At 44.3% G+C, this 19,281-nt stretch overlaps 1 protein-coding gene across 2 annotated transcripts in view; it reads left to right on the forward strand.

Annotated features, from left to right (window-relative positions):
* The first annotated feature begins 236 nt into the window (after positions 1 to 236).
* The window catches only part of LOC115592735 (leucine-rich repeat transmembrane neuronal protein 4), a 123,503-nt gene continuing 104,458 nt past the window's right edge, over positions 237 to 19,281 (forward strand). Inside the window, exons 1-2 of one of the 2 annotated variants that reach the window (XR_003986209.1) lie at positions 237 to 1,267; positions 11,379 to 13,003. Coding sequence is in view for 1 of the 2 variants with exons in the window: in XM_030435803.1 (XP_030291663.1) it covers positions 1,264 to 1,267; positions 11,379 to 12,940 (1,566 nt within the window). In the remaining variant the exon portion in view is untranslated. The remainder of the gene's footprint in view (positions 1,268 to 11,378; positions 13,004 to 19,281) is intronic. The other variant, XM_030435803.1, reaches the window with a different exon arrangement.

Below are 19,281 nucleotides of genomic sequence, written 5' to 3' on the forward strand. Positions count from 1 at the left end.
TCATCTACAAGTGCGCATGTTGCATTCACGAACACCTTGTTAGAATGTGTGATATCGTAATTCTTTTATACACACACACACACACACACACATATATGTTTCGCTTCATCTCAAGCACCTAATGATGAAGCTGTTAAAATGAGCAGAGGGCGCTTTGTCCCCGCTCTGATGACAGGATTCATTTTGGTTTCACCCTTTCTTGTTTTTTGTGTTAGTGTTGTTGTTTTTTTTTTTTTTTTAAAGCACCGTGCCACAGTAACATTTAACTCACGCTGCACCCTTTTTTTTTTCCCGGACGAGCTCGCGGGTCGCACTCTCGCCAGAAGAGGGCATTCCGATTCTGCTTGACAAAGTTGCCCCGACATGCAGACGTGATTAACGACAGCGTCATGCTGTATTTCAAACCGAGCCACGGCGAGGAGGAAAAGGAACATTTGGACAACGAGGGCGAAAAAAAAGAGGGGAGATATTTGGATATTCGACTGCTCCGCCAAGACGCGTCGCCGGCGTTTCTCGCGGACTTGTGGATAAACGAGCGTTACTTTTTCCCCCCCTCTCTCTCTGTGCGCCATGCGCGGATCTGACTGAGCATCCTCGAGCAAACAAGAGACGCCGGGGTTGTACTTGGGAGGAAAAGGAATCTAAAAACGGCTGCTCGACTCCTTTTTGGAAGAAAGAAAAAAATTGCATCCTGTGCTTTTCATTTCGGTTGTGTTGTTCTGTGCATCATGCCGACGCTTTCGTCGTGAAGTTTCGTGACAGGATTTTTTCGCGGAAATCTCCATATGCGCATGTGAGACTGACATGAATTACTTGGATGTGGCTTCGTTACCGTCTGCGCCTACTGCGGTACTCTTTTTTGCTGTAACTTGAAAAAAAAAAGAGAGAGAACGATTCTTATTTTTCTTCTTACCCTCCCCTGCGAAGACATGGATAGGTTGTTCTAAGCGGATTCTTCTCTTTGTGTTTGTGTGTGTAACCCCCCTTTTTTTTTCAAGAAAAAACAAAAAATCTGGAGTTGGAGGTAAATGACATTCGCCCCTGGTTCAGTTGGACGGTTATAGATGCAGAACTAAACCGGATAGCGCAACCAGGTCCGGGAGAGTGAAAGGGCAGGTGCGCTTTGGAGTCGGCGGCTGCGCGGAGAGACCGGGCTAGTGGATTAGGACGGTACCTGTCTGTGGAGAGCGCGTCATGCGGACTCGGACGTCGCGCACAAGAAGCCATTAAAACCTGTAGGCTGGAGCTGACAGATAAGCGGATATGGGTAAGTTGCTGTTTATGTTACCATCTCTTTTTTTTTTTTTTGAAGACGAAGCGTGGGTTGTTTCGAAATACAGTTGTCCTCCTTTTTTCTCTCACAACACGGCACAAGACAAAAAAAAAAAAAAATGTCTCGCCTCCTCCGAGCAGAGCCTGGCTCGAGTCAGATCAGGGGAAAATGAAGAAAAATGCTCGTCTTTTTTCTAAAATGCGCTGATGAGGGGTTGCTTTTTTGGCGTCTTTGGCTAAGTGGTTCGGGGGGGGGGGGGTGCTTGAGGAATGTGGCAGGAGCCTGTGCTGCAGAGCTGAGCTGCGATGTGTGTGTGTGTGTGTGTGTGTTTTTTTTTCCTTCGTCCATTTCCCGACGGTGTGACTTATTTCTCCCTCTCCTGGTTTTTTTGACATCGCCGTGCGCTCACGGATTTGCCTCAAAAATCACGGACGAGGGCGAACAAACCTTTTACGTCTCAGTGAGGACTGTCCCCCCAATATCCCTCCCCCCGACTAGTTAGACTGGCTGCCTCATTGACATGGACCCAAATGCTAATCACGGGTAAATGTTGGAAGGCGGTCAACTTTATAAAGCGTGGCCCTGCATAATCATTGATTGTCCTTAATCTGCGCGCACGGAGCCCAATTGTCCAGTGTGAGCTGGGTGCTGCTAACGCCACCCCCCACCCCCTCACTAACAAAAAAAAAAAAAAAAAAAAAAAACTCTTGTGGGTTGAAAGGCACCGGCTCGTGCAGGTTTCTTTTTTTTTTTTTTTTTTGCTTAGCAGGCTGATCCTCATTCAAGAAAAGCCGTCGTGTTCTGCACCTGGCACCAAGAGGGACTCTCCAAAATCCAGCATGCAACTGTGCGTCCATCTATCACTCCTCTCTGTGCAGTCAAGACCCCCCCCCCCCCCCCCCCGTCCTTCTTCATACCTCTGTGCCTTCTCCCCATCTTATTCCCAGCTCTAGATACAATCAGATTTGACTCACTCCCCCTTTCTCATGTAATTCAACAGTTCTGCATGATCCCCCCCCCCACACACACACACACGCACACAAAAAAAACATTTCAAACACTTTGCTCCGTCACTCGCGTCCTCTCCCCCCGGTCTGATATCATTCACTGGGGTAGCCTAATCTCCTCAGCCGTTCCCTAACTGGTATACAGATGGCCAAGTTCACTGGTGGTGCTGTGCCATTAATTGCGTGGCCGCATGATGTATCGACCCACGGTGGGTTGCTGCACCGCATCAATATAAGCTACAACGGCACACAAAGCCGTACAGTACGGGCCGTGGGAGCTCGGACGCAAATTTATGTGCAATGCAAAGCGGCCACGTCTGGTCTCGTCAAGGAAGTCTGGAGCCCTGCATGCCTGGCTCACACGCCGGGCGTGTGTGAAGGTGGGCCCACAGATTCATCCCCTCGCCCAGGTGCTCGAATCAGCCGCCGAATCCCAACTTTTTGCCGACCACACAGCTCCTCATTTATTAGAAGATTACACGGCGCCGGCGTGTCGGTAGTCCACCGGTGCGGCTCACTGTGATGCTCTTCATCAACAGCATGCATTGTACTTATGTTTCGTGGACCATATCATTAGAGATCGGGCTTTGCAGCAGGAGAACAGTAGGGTAGGGGGTATTGGAGAGAGCCTCAGCCCGAGATGCAGCTTTAAGATAAATCGAGAGACCACGCTGGTATTTGAAAACACATTCCCTGCACCTAAAGTATGTTTTCTGCTGTGTCAAAAACAACAAACAAAAAACATATATATCAGCTCTCGTCCAAAGATGCATTGTCTCCTTGTTGAAATGAAAATCAGTGTGATGCCACCGGTCTTACTGGCTCATCCGCTAGTTCACAGTGGCTCAGCGCAGGAAGCTGGTGACCTTCTGCTGGCCCTACAGCATCCAACAGGCAGCATTGTTGAAATGTCAGGTGAAGCAGGTGAAGGGCTCCGGGGATCAACGGGTCCTCGGAGGGCTAGATCTTGGCATTTGTTATTTACATCTGCTTATTTTGAACGCGAAAATCAATAGCACGTGAGGCACTGGGGATGCCGGCAGATGTTATCTACAGTACGTGCAGATCCCGGTCAGGGTTGCGGGGCTGGATGCACCGATACAGTACATAGTGGAAAAGGGATGCCAGTGGCAGTCCGGTCAAACAAAACTAGACATACAATGCATGAGAAATGGTGTGGAATACGTAGATAGTCACAGACTGCCAGTGAGCATTGTTGGTATGAGCGGTCGACGAGGAGGACGGCCCTCAGCTCGGCTCATGTACAACGAACAAAAATCTATTATTGATGATTTGGTGCCACTCTGGAATGTGTTTATACCTCTGTATCTGCAAGGACAGTTACTAGCACAAAGTGTTTCTTACCCACTAACCTTAGCTTAAAGGGCAACTCCACCAATCCTTTTCACATTAAAGTCTTTCTACAGGTCTTCTGGGGGACTACTGCATAATGTCTAACAAAAAGTAGCATGAGGCTTTTCGTGAATCCAGAGGAAGCACCGTGTAATCTGATAAATTGCCTCCAGAGGTGTCACTCAGTGGCCAAGTTGCATTGTGGGTAATGCAGGGTCCAGGTTTTTGAAAACAAAAAGAATGAGGGGAATAAAAAAAAATTTAAAAAAAGGCATCATCTCGGGCCCTACTGTATTCATTTTGATGGTTTGTTTTTTAAAAGGTCTATGATGAGGCCGAAGCCCCTTTTTGGCACACGAAATCCAGACAATGTCCAGAGAATCGGATCAGGAAGTCTTCCACATTTATCTTGTTCACACATGCAGCACACAGCAGGAGACTGTCCGCATCAGACGCCTTCACACGTGTTTGGAATGCTCCGTATGGTGTGGTGGGAGGCTGCAGGCTGCTCTGTCATGATGACGTCAATGCTACATGTATTTGGACATATCCGCAACAGCAACAAAAGTGTGGAAAAGCAATATGCAGGAAAGCAGATAAGAGTATGAAGCACTGCACAGCGCATGGCGGTCCCAGCATAGAAAGGCATCTGCAGGATTTTGGATCTGTGTCCAGCACCAGCGTGAATGGGCCATATGGAAGCACCAGAGACCGAGCCGGGCAGACGTTTTGCAGAAACTTAGACAAGCAGTTGAGACAACGTGTCCCGGTGTACACTTGAATATGTGGTACAGCTGATTAAACCAGCACCAACACAGAGGATTACATGCTGTCGACACGCCCACTCGCTTCGCTGTGCATTTGCAGACATTTGTGTTCACACATACAGCTCCTCCAGGTAAACCCAGAGTTACAGTGGCGCTGTGTGAGGGGCTCAACAGTGTTGTAGTAGTGGAAATATTACCCAGAATTCAACTCAGACACAGAGTGACACGCACTGCTGTAACAATGCACACGCATTCCGGTGGCTTTGGCTCAGGGGTAAAGCCAGAGTCTTGTTATTGGAAGGTCACTGGTTCGATTCCCCTGGTCTGCATGTTGAAGTGTCCTTGGGCAAGATACTGAACCCCAAACTGGCAGCCTCCACCATCAGTGTATGAATTACTGTAAGTCGCTTTGGGTAAAAGCATCTGCTACATGTAATTTGAATGCATTCTTCTTCTGTTTCAAAGTTTGGGCCTACATTACCCACAATGCAACATAACCACAGATTGATATTACAGGAGGCAATTTGTAAGGTTTCATGGAGCATCAAGCCTCAAAAGGCTTTATGCTACTATGTTCACTTAGGTCTATGCAGTGGTCCTCCCCAAGACCTGTGTAAAATGTGTGGAGTTACCCTTTAATGACCACACCAAATAAAACAGACAGCAAAAAACAGCAACATTTTACTTTTAATCAACTTTTATTCATCCTTAATTATCACAAACAAAATGACCCTGACCTTTTCCTTAAGCTCTGACTGAAGCCTCATACCAAACGCCAAGTCTTTTCTTATAAAGGTGCACTAAGTAGTTTTCGAAAATAAATTTAAACTCAAAACAATATAAATGAACTACTGATACAAACTCAGAAATATTTATTTAGTCCATACTTGAATAAACAAGCTGTTCTCAGAGGAGAATTAGGTCCCGGAACACTGTTTGAAACTAGCGAGGTGGCAGGGTCCGCCAAACATAAACAAAGTACATCGGTATGAAGTTGCGTTGTCCTTTGTTTATTCAGTGATGGAAACAAAGAGAGTTTGTTTATTTAGTTTGTTTAGACATAAAAGAAAAAAAGAAAAATGAAAGGAAAAAATAGATCCCCCAACGCACACAATATTATTTCTTCCAACTTTCAGAACTGCTACTGTTTTTGTCAGGACTGTGTTGTCTGCTCATGAGCACAGTAACATCACTGCAGATTGACTGAGTCACCCTGAGCAGGATGTTGGTCTTTTGCGTGTTATCTCGGGTGCCAGGGTAGACGACTCAAGGCTCAACCTTTGCAGCGGCGTGCGGGGCGACAACCCGGTGTGTATTGAACTCAAGTACCTGGAACTGAATTTCTATTAGCACTGTGCCACTTAGAAATAATGATAAACACAAGGAGGAGCTGTCTCCTGGTTACTGTTTATTCACTTGCACATTCACCCTTTGTTTTCCGTGCAGCAATTCATCCACAATAATTTTATTATGGCAAGCTTATCAGCAGATGCATCAACATTGCTGCATGTTGTCACAGTGACAATAATGTAAAGCGCCGTAGTGAACTCGTTTTCTGCTGCAGTACAGTGAGGCGTGAGGGCTCATTGGTTATTCTCCATCACTCCACCTGCATGGAGCTGTCGCCACCGAGGGAAATCAGGAATCAGACGAGCTTCAAAAACAGAACGGTTAAAATATATGTTTGTATATATTGTAATGTGAATATATTATGTGTGTGTTTGAGTCACGACAACATTCCCTGCGGTGCCTCTCTATACCTAATCAGCGCTACGAATACAAGACAGGCACCGGGACGCGATGTTTTCCAACCACTGTTGAAATGGGTCTAACTTGGCAGGCCTTGCTATCATCTCAAATATAATTGGAGGCTAATAGGATGACTCGGGCTGGTCTGGGGACGTCCTTCCCCTCGTGTTCGGCTGCTGTCCAGTCTCTGTGTGCAGTCAAGGCCGGGGCTGGTAGCATTTTGTCAATGACAAGCAGCAAATAGCAATGAGCCACTTGTGTGCACTCGAAGTGCACCAGTTAGTGAGTCCATTTGCCAAGTTATTAAGCTACATTTGGTTTTATTTTAGGTCAGCAGTAAAGTGCACTTACTCGCTCTATGTGTTGGGGTTGAGAGGCAGAAATAGCTATCTTCTCGTGCTCAGGACAGCAGGGGCCGTCTGCTGCATAACTCAGCATTACGCACATGCCTTTAGACCGACCTCAGCTTCGACTTACCCAGCTATATTAGATTCAGACGGATACCTGCGGAGAGTGACAAAGAAAAATGAGACGTGCTTCCAGACATATTGTCGTACCCCGGCGCTGAAATGAAAGCACGAAAATCATCTGGAAAGTTAGACTTGAAAGCCGGCGAGAAGGGAAGAAAGAAAGTTGGAGAGCGAGAATGAAAGCGAACGGGGCTGAGGAGATCTTCTGACCAGGTGCGCTGAAACAGGCGTCACATCATCCCAGCGGCTCGAGGGGGTTCAAGGACATGCATAACCAGCGTATTTTTTTCAAAAGGATGAGAGAACGAAGCGGAGGAGAAATTGTTCATCTAAGAAGATCTGGCGTGAGGACAGTAATGGCGAGAGGTACATCAGGTAACAGGTAATAGAGACACAAAACCCCCGTGAGTGACACCTCGGAGGGTGACTCGTGCTCCTTTGTGCATAAGATTAGACGAGTGGTGGGGAAGGAGATGGCTTACAGAGGCATTAATGCACAGAGCGCTCATTAAAGCACATACAGTGTCGGTAAAGGGGAGAGAGGTGGCGTGCGAGGCGGGCTCAATCTGAAAGAGATGGCAGAGTCACTTCTAATAAAGCAAGCCTATTATGCACACAGGGAATAAAAGCAATAGGGGGCCGTTTCGACATCCTCCTGGGATACGAGTCAAACACGAACTGTGGAAAACATTGGTGTTTTAACAGCCCACACAATCTGTTCCGCTGTCAAAAGTGTTGTCTATTAAAATTCCCTTAAATGCACATGGAACATTACACATGGGTATTGTTCTATATCAGCAGACTTCTGCGGTCTGTGTCTTGTTTTTTTTTTTTTTTTTTTTTGTTCTTCTCTTCTCACCGTAAGCCTCTGAGGCAACGCCGTTGTTGGCAAATTGCTTAAAGTTGCATTCAGCAACCTGAGAAAAACAAATTGGCTGCACCCGGATATACTGCACCCTGTGATCACCGCCTCTCTCTCTCCCCCCCTCCCTGCAATATTTATGTGAAAGCGTCACAATCGCGCCATCCAAGATGCAGAAACGTGATTGATGTATCCGCGGGTGTAATCAATAGCCAGCACAAATTATCTGTACAGTTCCGCGGCTCCCTCCATCTGTAAGGGAATGATGAAAGATTCCTCTGAAAACAAACAGTAAGTGTGCGCCCGCTCGCTCTCTCTCAGTCACACTCTTAGACACACACTCATACAATACCCATATGGGATCAGCAGATGCTTGGCAAGGAGCGAAATGGCTATGTTGGATAGCATATGCCGCGTGATGCCTCTCAGCCACTCTATGTCAGGGAATTATTTCTGACAAATCCTGCGAAGATTACGGAAAAATGCTAGAAATCTGAAATCTGAAAGTTTTCCAAAATGCTCCGAGACTCCGTGCTGGAGCTCGAGTTCACCATCAAGTGCGGCACGTCCACGTGTCATTTTGAAAAGTCGGTGAATTCGCTGACACGCTTCATACATTTTGTAAGCGAATTAATGCATGGGCTACTCCTCTCCCGACATATTAATCTCATCTCGCTCTGATAATGGTAATAAAGTCCATACTTGATTATACTGCCTTGAGAAACACACATAAGTAGTGAACCCCCCCCCCCCCCCCACCCACGCCCTCCCCCCACAACTGCCATACCACCTCCTCAAGGGGAAATCAATGTATCTTAATGACACATCATTAGTGGCTCTGTAAAGGGGAACGATTTTAATGGAAACAACTCTGTCTCACCTCAGAACGAGGAGTGATATCACCGGCAGCTGCTGGCCGCTTCTTTTCCGCGCTTTTTCAATCGCGTTTGAAACAGAGAATCCACCGCGCCACGCAGGCGTTCTCCACAGACAGGACATGCTAAATTTGGCACTCGGGTGGTTGTTTACTGTAGCAGAGATGAGTTGTGTAATTCCATAGGGTTCATAGTGATTTTTTATTTGAACCTGTGGGAAGCAGGGGCGATGATTCACGCTGAACCCTGCGCTGCTTTGGTTCGGGTAAAATACTGGAGTCTAAATTGAAATGCCTCCGGGATTGTACACACAACCATTAGCTCTCGAATGTTAATTTGCTCTGTACAGGCTGCCTTTCGCCACTTATCTGCCTCTGGGTGCAATGATGGCTTATGGGATGACTGAATATAAATACAGATAGAGATACGATTGAGCAAACCGCAAGTTGGTTTTCGCTTCAACGCTGGACGTCAGTGTGTATACATTGTAAACATACAGTGCAAATTACATCAATCCAAACAGCTAAGACCATGTAATGGGGTAATGAGTCCACATAGTGTGAGCTTCCTTTACATCAGAATAGAACATGTTTTTTGTGATTAAAATAGAATTGAATTAGACCACTTAAAGGTAAACTCCATCAATTTTACACATTCAAGCCGGCTTACAGGTCTTTGGGAGTGCATATTTGAAAAAAAGATAAGTATAAAACCATTTGTGGCTCCAGACGAAGCTGCATGTAATCTGATGAATTGCCTCCTGTTATATGACTCAGTGGATACGTTTCAATATAGGTAGGGGTAGACTGATTATTGGCCCAGGCTGATTAAAGGACTGATATTCAGCATTTTTCCAAGTATCAGTATCAGTGCTTTTTAGCTCTGATGCAGCAGCCTCTCACACACTGTCCCATCCACAACATTATCTGAATGGTAACACGCCACAATAAATAGCCCATGAACACTCAATAATCTGAATCTGCAAAGTAACTAGCAACTAAATTTTATCAAATAAATGTAGTGAAGAGGAAGTATAAAATAACTGAAAAAAAAAGGACTCATCTAAAATACCCGAAAATTGGACTTAAGAACTCTACTTGAGCGAATTGAACTTTGAATGTTTATTCCATCACAGGTTGCTCGAAGTTTTGACACAAATAGGTTCATTTGTACTGCACATGAATACTGGTCCCAATATTTATTTTCAGTCACCTTGATTTCTAATAATCGGTGGTGGTATCGGCCCGGAAAAAGCCATAGAGGTCGAACCCTAATTGTGGGTAATGTAGCATTTCAAAGTTTGAAATGGAAGAAAAATGAGTGTAGTAGTCTGCTAGTGGCCTGTTTTCACTGCTGATGCTATCTCTTGCTCTCTGAAACCTTTTTCTTTTTTTTTTACAATTCCCAATAAGAGGTCGTTAAGATGATAGGAAAAACAATAACTTAATAAAATCCCCAGGTACCCTGGTTAGGCTGGTCTCCTGATTTAGGCTTTGATGTATGGCGTTTGGCAAGTATGCTGTTTAACCAGACTTATTCATTATGATTATTATGACCCTGATTCCTCTGGTGTGTAATGTCAATGCCAACTCCATAAATGCAACTACTTCACCAATACCAAATCTCACTCCAGACTAAATAGAGAAGTTGAGAGCACTGCTTATATACATTTTAACATGAAGGACAACTATGCACGTATTACAACACTTTCAGATGTCACACCACCACTCTTGTCTCAAATGAAACCATAGCTAAAGCTGCAAATTCATTATCACGACCACTTCTACACCATTTGAAACAAAAATGCTTTCACTGGGTGGGGATTTTGCTATTAGGTGTAGGTCATGTTGAGCTACACACAAGTCATGAACTTACTTCGAGCTCAAAACAAGTCATGCTGTACGCCTGACAACATTATTGTCACTGTCATGGGGAACAAATTGGTGTCAGACAAGCTGCTGTCCCTTTGGAACACCCACTAGAGATCTGACCATGAGATTCAGTCCAAAAGTAGACAGCGGAAGAGGACTGGGGATACATTTCGTCTGTTCTGGAAATAACAAAAACAAAAGCTAAGCTCATGAGGGGGAAAGTGTCATTAATGTATGTGACAACCTTGGGGACTGAAATGAAAGGGATGCATTACAACATTGCTTTAAGATTTGAATGAAGGCAGGGCGTTTTGAATATATGAAACAGATATAAAACCTGAAAGTCTGCAAGGGGAAAGGGCATAGTATATGTGGATAAATCTGACAAATTTGAATATTGACAAAGGGAAGGGACTTGGTATATAAGGTGAACAGAGGAAGATATGGAAATTGCAGTATAAGTAATATGAGTCTGAATCTAAGGGACTTGTGATCTAGAGCAGTGGTAGGAATGATTTCTGAAAGGAAGCCTAACCATTTTGAAAGCTAAAACCAGCCCTGTAGAGTGACCCTCTTTTTTTTAAGTTCTGGCCTCTCTTTATCAAGCTGGATATACATTTTAAACAATCTTACTTCCTTCAGGATATAGCAACAGTTCTGTATATTCTTCTTGACTTCCATAGCTCAGTTTTATTTGGTTGGTTGGTTTGCTTTTCATCTGTTAATGTCTTTTTGGCAAAGGTGTCCTTCCCGTCCTGATGCACACAAATCAATCTTTGGATTGAATAGGAGCTAAAACAAGACAAAAGTTAAATTTTCAGCAGGACTGTCATTTGATTAAAACCATCCAAATGTAGAAGCATAGATACTCTGTGCTTGCATAGAGATACCTGTCCAGAAGTTCTAGAAAACTGCGAAGTTCACTGGGTCTCATCTTTTTGTGAGCAGTAATTCAGTGTGTGTGTGTGTGTGTGTGTGCGTGTATGTGTGCATCGATGTATCCTCAAATTGTATCTTGTTTGCATCTTGCATGCATTGTTTACGAAAGGCAACTATTGATAATTGTTTTCAGAGTTTGCAACAAACTCATCTGCTTAACTTCCTTTTCCCTTTCTTTTGTTCCTCTCCACCTTCTCTTCCCATTCCTGTAGGCTCTGCTCTGCGGCGTCGCTGGCTAGTGGTCCAACTCCTGATGCAGGTGTGGCTGGCAGCAAATCCATCTTTGAGTGAGCGCCCATGCCCCAAGAGCTGTCGCTGTGATGGAAAAATTGTCTACTGTGAGTCAAGCGCCTTTCGCGATGTCCCCAAGAACCTCTCAGGAGGCTGTGAAGGCCTGTCTTTACGGTACAACAGCCTCGCGAGTCTTCGTGCAGGCCAGTTTGTAGGCCTCAACCACCTCATTTGGCTCTACTTGGACCATAATTACATTGCCTCTGTGGATGCAATGGCCTTCCAGGGGGTACGCAGGCTCAAAGAGCTGATCCTGAGTTCCAACAAGATTACGTCGCTCCACAACACCACATTCCACCCTGTCCCTAATTTACGCAATCTGGACCTGTCGTACAACAAACTGCAAGCCTTGCAGCCTGGGCAGTTCCAGGGCCTACGGAAGCTTCTCAGCCTCCACATACGCTCAAACTCTCTAAAAATTGTCCCAATGCGTCTGTTCCAAGATTGCAGAAATCTTGAGTTCCTGGATCTGGGTTACAACCGCCTGCGCAGTATCACTCGGAATGCATTTTCAGGCCTAGTGAAGCTCACTGAGCTGCATCTGGAGCATAATCAGTTCTCAAAGATCAATTTCTCTCACTTCCCTCGTCTCTACAATCTGCGGGCACTCTACCTGCAGTGGAATCGCATTCGCTCAATGAACCAGGGCCTGACCTGGACTTGGGCCTCCATTCAGAAACTGGATCTGTCTGGGAATGATCTGATGGAAGTGGATGCTGTAGTTTACCAATGCTTACCCAATCTTCAGACCCTCAATCTGGACTCCAACAAGTTGACCAATGTCTCCCAGGAAGTTGTAGATGCCTGGATCTCCTTGACAACAATTAGCTTAGCTGGAAATGTATGGGACTGTGGCCCTGCCATCTGTCCTCTGGTGGGCTGGCTGAGAAATTTCAGAGGGGCAAAGGAGACCACTATGATCTGCGCCTCCCCCAAGAAAGCCCAGGGGGAGAAAGTGATGGATGCAGTTGAAGCTTTTGGTGTTTGTCAATCAAACCCATCCACAACTCTCACTGTGAGTATTCCTCCAACCCCGTCCAGTGTCCCTGTGCAGACTGACCGTCGCCCAGCCATTCTGGCTTCACCTACTGGTTCTGGAAAGAGAGGAGAAGGATCTATTAGAGTCCCCACATTGTCAGTTGTTACACCACCTGTGGCACTTCCTCCAGAGCAAGACTTGGAGCCTGTGTCCTTCCATAAGATTGTGGCTGGAAGTGTTGCCCTTTTTCTATCCGTTGCGATGATCCTGTTGGTAATCTACGTGTCTTGGAAGCGCTATCCTAGCAGCGTGAAGCAGCTGCAGGAGCACTCGGCTGCAGCCCGCAAGCGTCGCAAGAAAGCTAGAGAGACGGAGCGCACCCTGAGCTCTCCGCTGCAGGAGTACTATGTGGACTACAAGCCCACCAATTCTGAGGCCATGGATGTGCTTGTCAATGGGACCGGACCCTGCACCTATACGATCTCAGGCTCCCGAGAATGCGAGGTATGACCCACACCACCGCCACTCCTCCTAAACAAAACTCTGTCCACAGCGAGACCACCAGAGGTAATTATTTACACTGCTTTGAAAGATGATAAGTCTGCTACTTATATACATAGCCTTACAAAGCAGGTTAGGTAAATAATGTTTTCCCATGGACTATTATTGGTTGAAGCAGAGGTGTTCTGGCATCACTTTGTGTATAGCAAGATATCTCTCGTTTTCGGAAAAAGGTGTTTGTATATTCGCTTAAACCCAAATCCCTGCTGAGATGCAAATGTTTGTTTTGCCTCAGAAAAGTATAGAAGTACTGATAAATGAGACTGATTACATTTCCTATTCTGCATAATCTCAAGCTTAAGCTATGCTGTTTGCGATCAGACGTTTGTGATTGTTTAGGTTTGCCTTTCTTTTTTTTTTTTTGCTGGCATATCACAGGCTTTGTGCTTTGTGTGTTTGCTCGACTGCTATTCGGTTTTTGACGAGCAGCATTGTGTGGGAAGAATAGCTGAACAGTGGGAAGATTTACTTCCGGACACTGGATGTGAATGCTAATAGAGACTCCTGTCACGGAAAAGAGCATCCCCTGAGCAGATGAATTCACACTTTTCTTGACAAAGGTATGAGTCAAGATAGTTGGAAAATATTTGATGCTCATAGTCCCCGAACAGCACACCCATTCTATTTGTTTTCCTTCCTCTGTACATTGACTTGCTGAAGTTACTCACTTGTTTACTCACTGGCTTAATTGATTTGTCACACCGAAATGCATACTTTCACTGGCCATCTGCAATTTAACTCACACAAAGAAAGACTACAGTATGCATTATATGACGCAACCACACACACTAACACACACACACACACAAAAAGAAGTCTTGTTTGATAGTCCCGAAAGGAGTGGGAATCCTTTGAAATGTTTCGTACACAGGCAAGTGAATTTCTTCAAAACAGTATTTACAGACTAGAGCAATGTGGGAATAACACTTTTTTCCTCTCGCTTTCAGCTTCTGCAGTCTTGTGTACCTGACATACTGTACCATTCTTCGGTAAATCTTTTATTTCACTGCTGAGTTTTTCAAGCTACAGCCGAGCAAGGCTTCTGTCGGAACGTATTTCTCATCACTGATTCACTGGCCCTGTTATAACAGGGGGCAAAGGATGGGCTTAGCCCTCCTGGATGATCAGGTAGCCCACCCAGTGAATCTGTAACCCAAAAGGCATAAGACATATTTTGGTTAAGCTCTCTCTATATTTTCACATTACCAGCCCACTCATGCTTGGTCTAGTTCCTAGATTTTTTCTGCATTTCCATGGCATGAATTTCTGGCAGGCCATCTCTGGAGGAATGACTGTAAATGCAGAGGTTTAAACAGTGAGGAGGAGGAGGAGGAGGAGGAGAAGGAGGAGGAGTGCTCGATCCTCCACATTCTTTTCCATTTCTGTTACTGGCCGTCTGGCTTTCCTGAAGGCAGGTCACCTGTTAATATGTAACACTTGCAGGTTGCTCACAGTGGTTCGACTGTAAAGAGGGACAACAAATCACAGCTGCCATTTTGTTGTTGTTCGCCCTCCCCCACACAGGCTTTGAGTGCCTCCTTTTCAACCTTGGGTACCGCTTTATGTTTAGCGCGCATCTTTAAATGTAAAGTTCTATTTAAAGTGTTGCTGGATGGAAAGATGGGGAAGAAATAGAGGCTGATGTAGGGAATTATTTCCAGAGGCCGTACTTCATTCTATAGAACGTCGTCAGTTTGAATTATTCGGTTTTCACATGACCTCATTTTGACAAGTCTTTTGTGCCTTCAGCCCAGCACGCCATGCTGTCGGCAAGCCAACAAAATATTCTTATTTTTGTAGATCAAAACTTGATGCACAGTATGATCTCAAGCCAGCGATGTGCACAGAAGACACAGAGGCAAGATATGATAACAGTCCAGAATCCAGTATGATAACACGAATATGCCTCAAGACTTAAAGAAATGCACTGACTCTTTGTTAAGTGCTAACAAAAATATAATCTTCACAGAGGTAGTAGTTGTTGTAAAGCTGTCTTGGACATCATAGGCTTGTACAGGAGTTCATGTTATTGTGTCATCAGGCCCCTTATGATTTAAGTGATTAGTGAATCTAATTGGCATGTTAATTTGCTAAATATGTAACAGGAGACAGCTGCTCACAGGAATCACACCAACATAGACAAGGCATAATAATAATTGCATTAGAGGCGAAATTTAGGAAGAGGTTGTGAAGCCAGGAAATGGTATCCTCGATCAAAAAGAAAAAAATTTAGATGGACATTGATTGAACTATTATATTGTTTGATAGCAGGGCTGGTTGTAATTATGGGCAATTTGTGACATAATTATTATGTTATACATATTCAAATCTAGTCTCTGGCCTTTTTAAGTGTCTTCTGAAAATAATAACATATTTTGAAAATTGCAGTTTTGTCTCAAATGGACAGCTGGATGATAAATGTCATCATTCATATTCTTTGAGTTGTCATTAGGTTCTGTTATTCTTAGATAGTCCCAAATGATTAGCTCACACCTGTGTGTTGGACCTATACATTAACATTTTATGTCAGAAACCTTTTGATTAATTGTAGAGCAACTTATCTGAAGTTGTGATTAGCAATAGTGCAATATGGCCATGTGAAATATCCAAATCGTAGAAGTTTTCATTTTTTTATTTTTATGAATCTAAAATAACCGATATATAAGTTGGGCCACATGTATCGATTTGTGGATTGTATCGGCAGATATTGGACTGTCACAGATATATTGGTATTGGTGTACATTTTGTCCCGTATGCCCCAACATATATGCAAAAAAATATGCTTGGAGTAATTTATGTTCATTCAGATTCTCAGTGAAGTGAAAATACCTACTGTTTCAGTATACACATTTCATTTAAGTTTATTGTTAAAATATCCTGCCTTTGTTAGTGTGATGAACAACATTTGAGAGATCTTTTAAAAAAAAATTGGTTTATATCTGCTGATATTTTGATATCTGAATTGTTTAATAATATTATATAAATGTTGACATTACCAATTTTCTAACTAACAATGGATGGCTGCACTGCACAAAGGATCAGGAGGAATTAACAGCTCTAGAGAAGAGGGGATACTGTCACACTGAAGGCTGACAAAAAAAAAAAAAAAAAAAATCCTTTGCTTGCCTTCCAGTATGTTACATTACAAGGGATAAAATGGCTGATTGTCATTCCCAACACTCATTTTCGGTCCCGATGCCTCCCGCCAGAAGGATCAGACTATTATCAGATTCATACTGCACGGTCCAGGGAGGCCCTTCAGAGACCTTATCTATGAAAGGTATCGTCCACTTCCACTCAAAGGGACCTCACGCAAAATAGCCCACAGCCTCTCCATCAGTGTGAGCTCCAAACAAGCCCACCGTTTACCAATGAATTCACTGCACCTATCATTAGCCTTTTTATCTTGACTTGATTGAACTTGGCAATTTAGCTGACTCTTTCATCCTGTGAGCCAAATAGAGCAGGAATTAACCCTTGCTTAGAGGGGCCAAGGGCCAAATCAACATTACAGCGGCAGCGGGGTGTAACAAATCGGAAAAAAAATTAAGGGGCTTGAAATATTTGTGATTATTCAACAAGCACTCGTATTAGGGTGTCAACAAAGACGCAAGAAGAAGAGCAGCTTTCTTTTATAATTGAGGGCAAAACAAGAATAGATCTAGTGATTGAAGGGTGGCGATAAAAAGAGGGTTAGTGAGCGTCTAATAAAGGATCAACGGTACAGAGAAAAGAGACAAACAATAGATCTTCACAGCACTGTGCAGCTCCTAATATAAAGTTTCAAATTATACAGCTGTGGTTCTCATGAAGAGCAATTTGAGCACCGATTCTGATATTCTCCACCTTCTTATATAAGATGGGACAATGGGACAGTAGTTGGCATAAAACCATGTAAATCATTAGGGCTGCGACTAATCATCATTATGTCAGTTGTTTTCTTGATTAATCAATCAGTTGTTTGGCCTATATAATGTCACAACGTGGGGAAAAATGCCAATCAGTCATCAAGGAGACGTCCTCAAACGTCTTGTTTTATCCAACACCCAGAGATATTCAGTTGACTGTCTTAGAGGAGTGAAGAAACCAGAAAGTATGGACATTTAAGAAGCTGCTACTTAAACCAGTCAATCCAGTCCATCAAAACTTCACCACAGCGAATATCAGAGTGTGAATAACAGTCCTGCCGTCTATGTGTTGTGCTGCAATGATAGTTAGCATGCTCATCAGCTAGCCCCCAACCTGTCCTGCTCTAAAGTGCACGTGCTTGCGGTGGAAACACCAGCGCTCCCTCCGTTTCTCAGAGCTCCCAGTCCGGAAGGCTAGCTGCACAGCTAACTGAGCTAACTAGCTAACTAGCTACACAATGCAGCAGTTACTTTAGCGATACGCTGCCCCCTGTTTGTTTTGAGCATGAAAGCGACAGGTGGTCAGTTCTCACGTATTGCACCTTACCTTTAATGTTACAGCTGACAACTAATCAAATACGTGATCAGTTGCAAGTATATGGAGCTCTACAAATCAGTACATTAACACATTTTTATCCTTTAGCAGGTGAGATGTAGAGCCTTGACATCAACATGTGCAATAATAATAATAATAATACACGTGCGCATTAGTCACGTAACTAGATGTGCTTTGTCAAGTAAGGCGAATGAACTCCAAGACTACAACTTCTCGCCTCTTTATAAAAAAAGTGAGACAGCTCTCTTTTTTTTCTGTGACTGACCTATAAGAGAAAAATCACCCCAATCACTTTGGAAGGATTTGGAGATATATGTCATTACATATAGCAAAACTCAAATACTGCAGTTTTTTTTTCTCCCATCCTTACCGAGATGGGTTTCTAACAGGCTGCAAATATGAATTTGAGTATATCTGAAGAAGGGAATCAAAGCGTATTTCCTAAAAAGAGTAAGTAATATGCATTTTGAAAGGGAGCCCCGCAGTGATGCTGACGTGTTTAATGCACTGTAACGTAGCGCGGTTGTGCTGTCTTAAAAGCCTTGCACTAATGTATTTAATGTTCTAATCTAAGCTGTTGCCACATTGTACATTGAGGTTGAAACAGACATGTCCGCACCTGTGGGGGGATTGTTAATGTCGTCAGTATCACATGTAGGCCCCAGGTTCCTATAGCCATAGCCATGTTTTAAAGCCATATTGCATCAATGTCATGTAAACATATGGAGTGAGCGGATGCCCGGCACTCTGCTACCTCACAGTTGTTTCCACGTCCTTCCTTTGCATCCCCGCACTCTCCTCCTCCATTTTGTTTCTTCAGATATCCTTGAAAACGCTCTCTCTCCAGCCTTATCTGTCCCCCCCGTCTCATCTTAAAACATTGTAGAGGGGAGACAGGAACTATCAGTCAGCAGTCCACAAATTCCCGAGTTCATCTCGGAACACGCTCCGATCTAGTTTCTACATTTTGTTGCTCCCGCGCCGACATAAATCACCCGGCAGCGCACAGCGGCACCTGCTGCACTCTCCTCCACCTCGCAAGCCCTCGCCCGCCTCGCCTGTTTCCTCTCCCCTGAGTGGGTTTTGCTTATTCTGGACATTTTTTATTTTTTTTCATTCAGATCTCATGCCATCACTATAACTCACCCCGGACCTCTTCACATGATTGTTCCTTTTATCAGCCCCACCCGGATCCACCTGACGTGAATGTGAGTTTGGCGGCCTCTCTAGAGAATTGCCTGAAGATGGTGCGGTCCTCGTTCTTCCAACCTTCCCTCAAATAAAGCATATATATCATATGTCATGCTTTATTTGATGGAAGGTTTATTTGAGGGAAGGTTGGAAGAAGGAGGGCCGCACCTTCTTTCCTATCATTTCATTTCCGTCATACCTTTCATGTTTGCCTTCCTGTCTGAGACACTTATGGTCTTTTCATGCATCAGAAACATCGCTTGGCATCTCTTACCATTTTTTTCTAATCTATTCTGGTAAGCATACCCCGCGGGGAACATATCAGGCTTTTCCTCTCATCTCCTTTCGCTTTATACAATGTCCATGTGTCCGGCATCTCTATAATCATCCCCTGACCTCTACCACCTCCTATCTGATTCCGCTCGTCTGTCGTACCCTGCCCCTCGCCGCTCAGGAACCGGCTATTAAGCGGACTTTTGCCTTTTGCTTCAGACACAAAGTGGCCCAAATGTTGTCCTTTGATGCACATTTTGATCATATTCCAGGCCTGCCCTGCCAAACTGCCCAGCAGTGCTGAACCCTTAAATAACTCACCGCCACCACGTCGCGCCCAACCCGGGCAGCCTTAT

The sequence above is a fragment of the Sparus aurata genome, chromosome 12 (assembly GCF_900880675.1).
Source record: "Sparus aurata chromosome 12, fSpaAur1.1, whole genome shotgun sequence".
NCBI classification, from domain to species: Eukaryota; Metazoa; Chordata; class Actinopteri; order Spariformes; family Sparidae; genus Sparus; species Sparus aurata.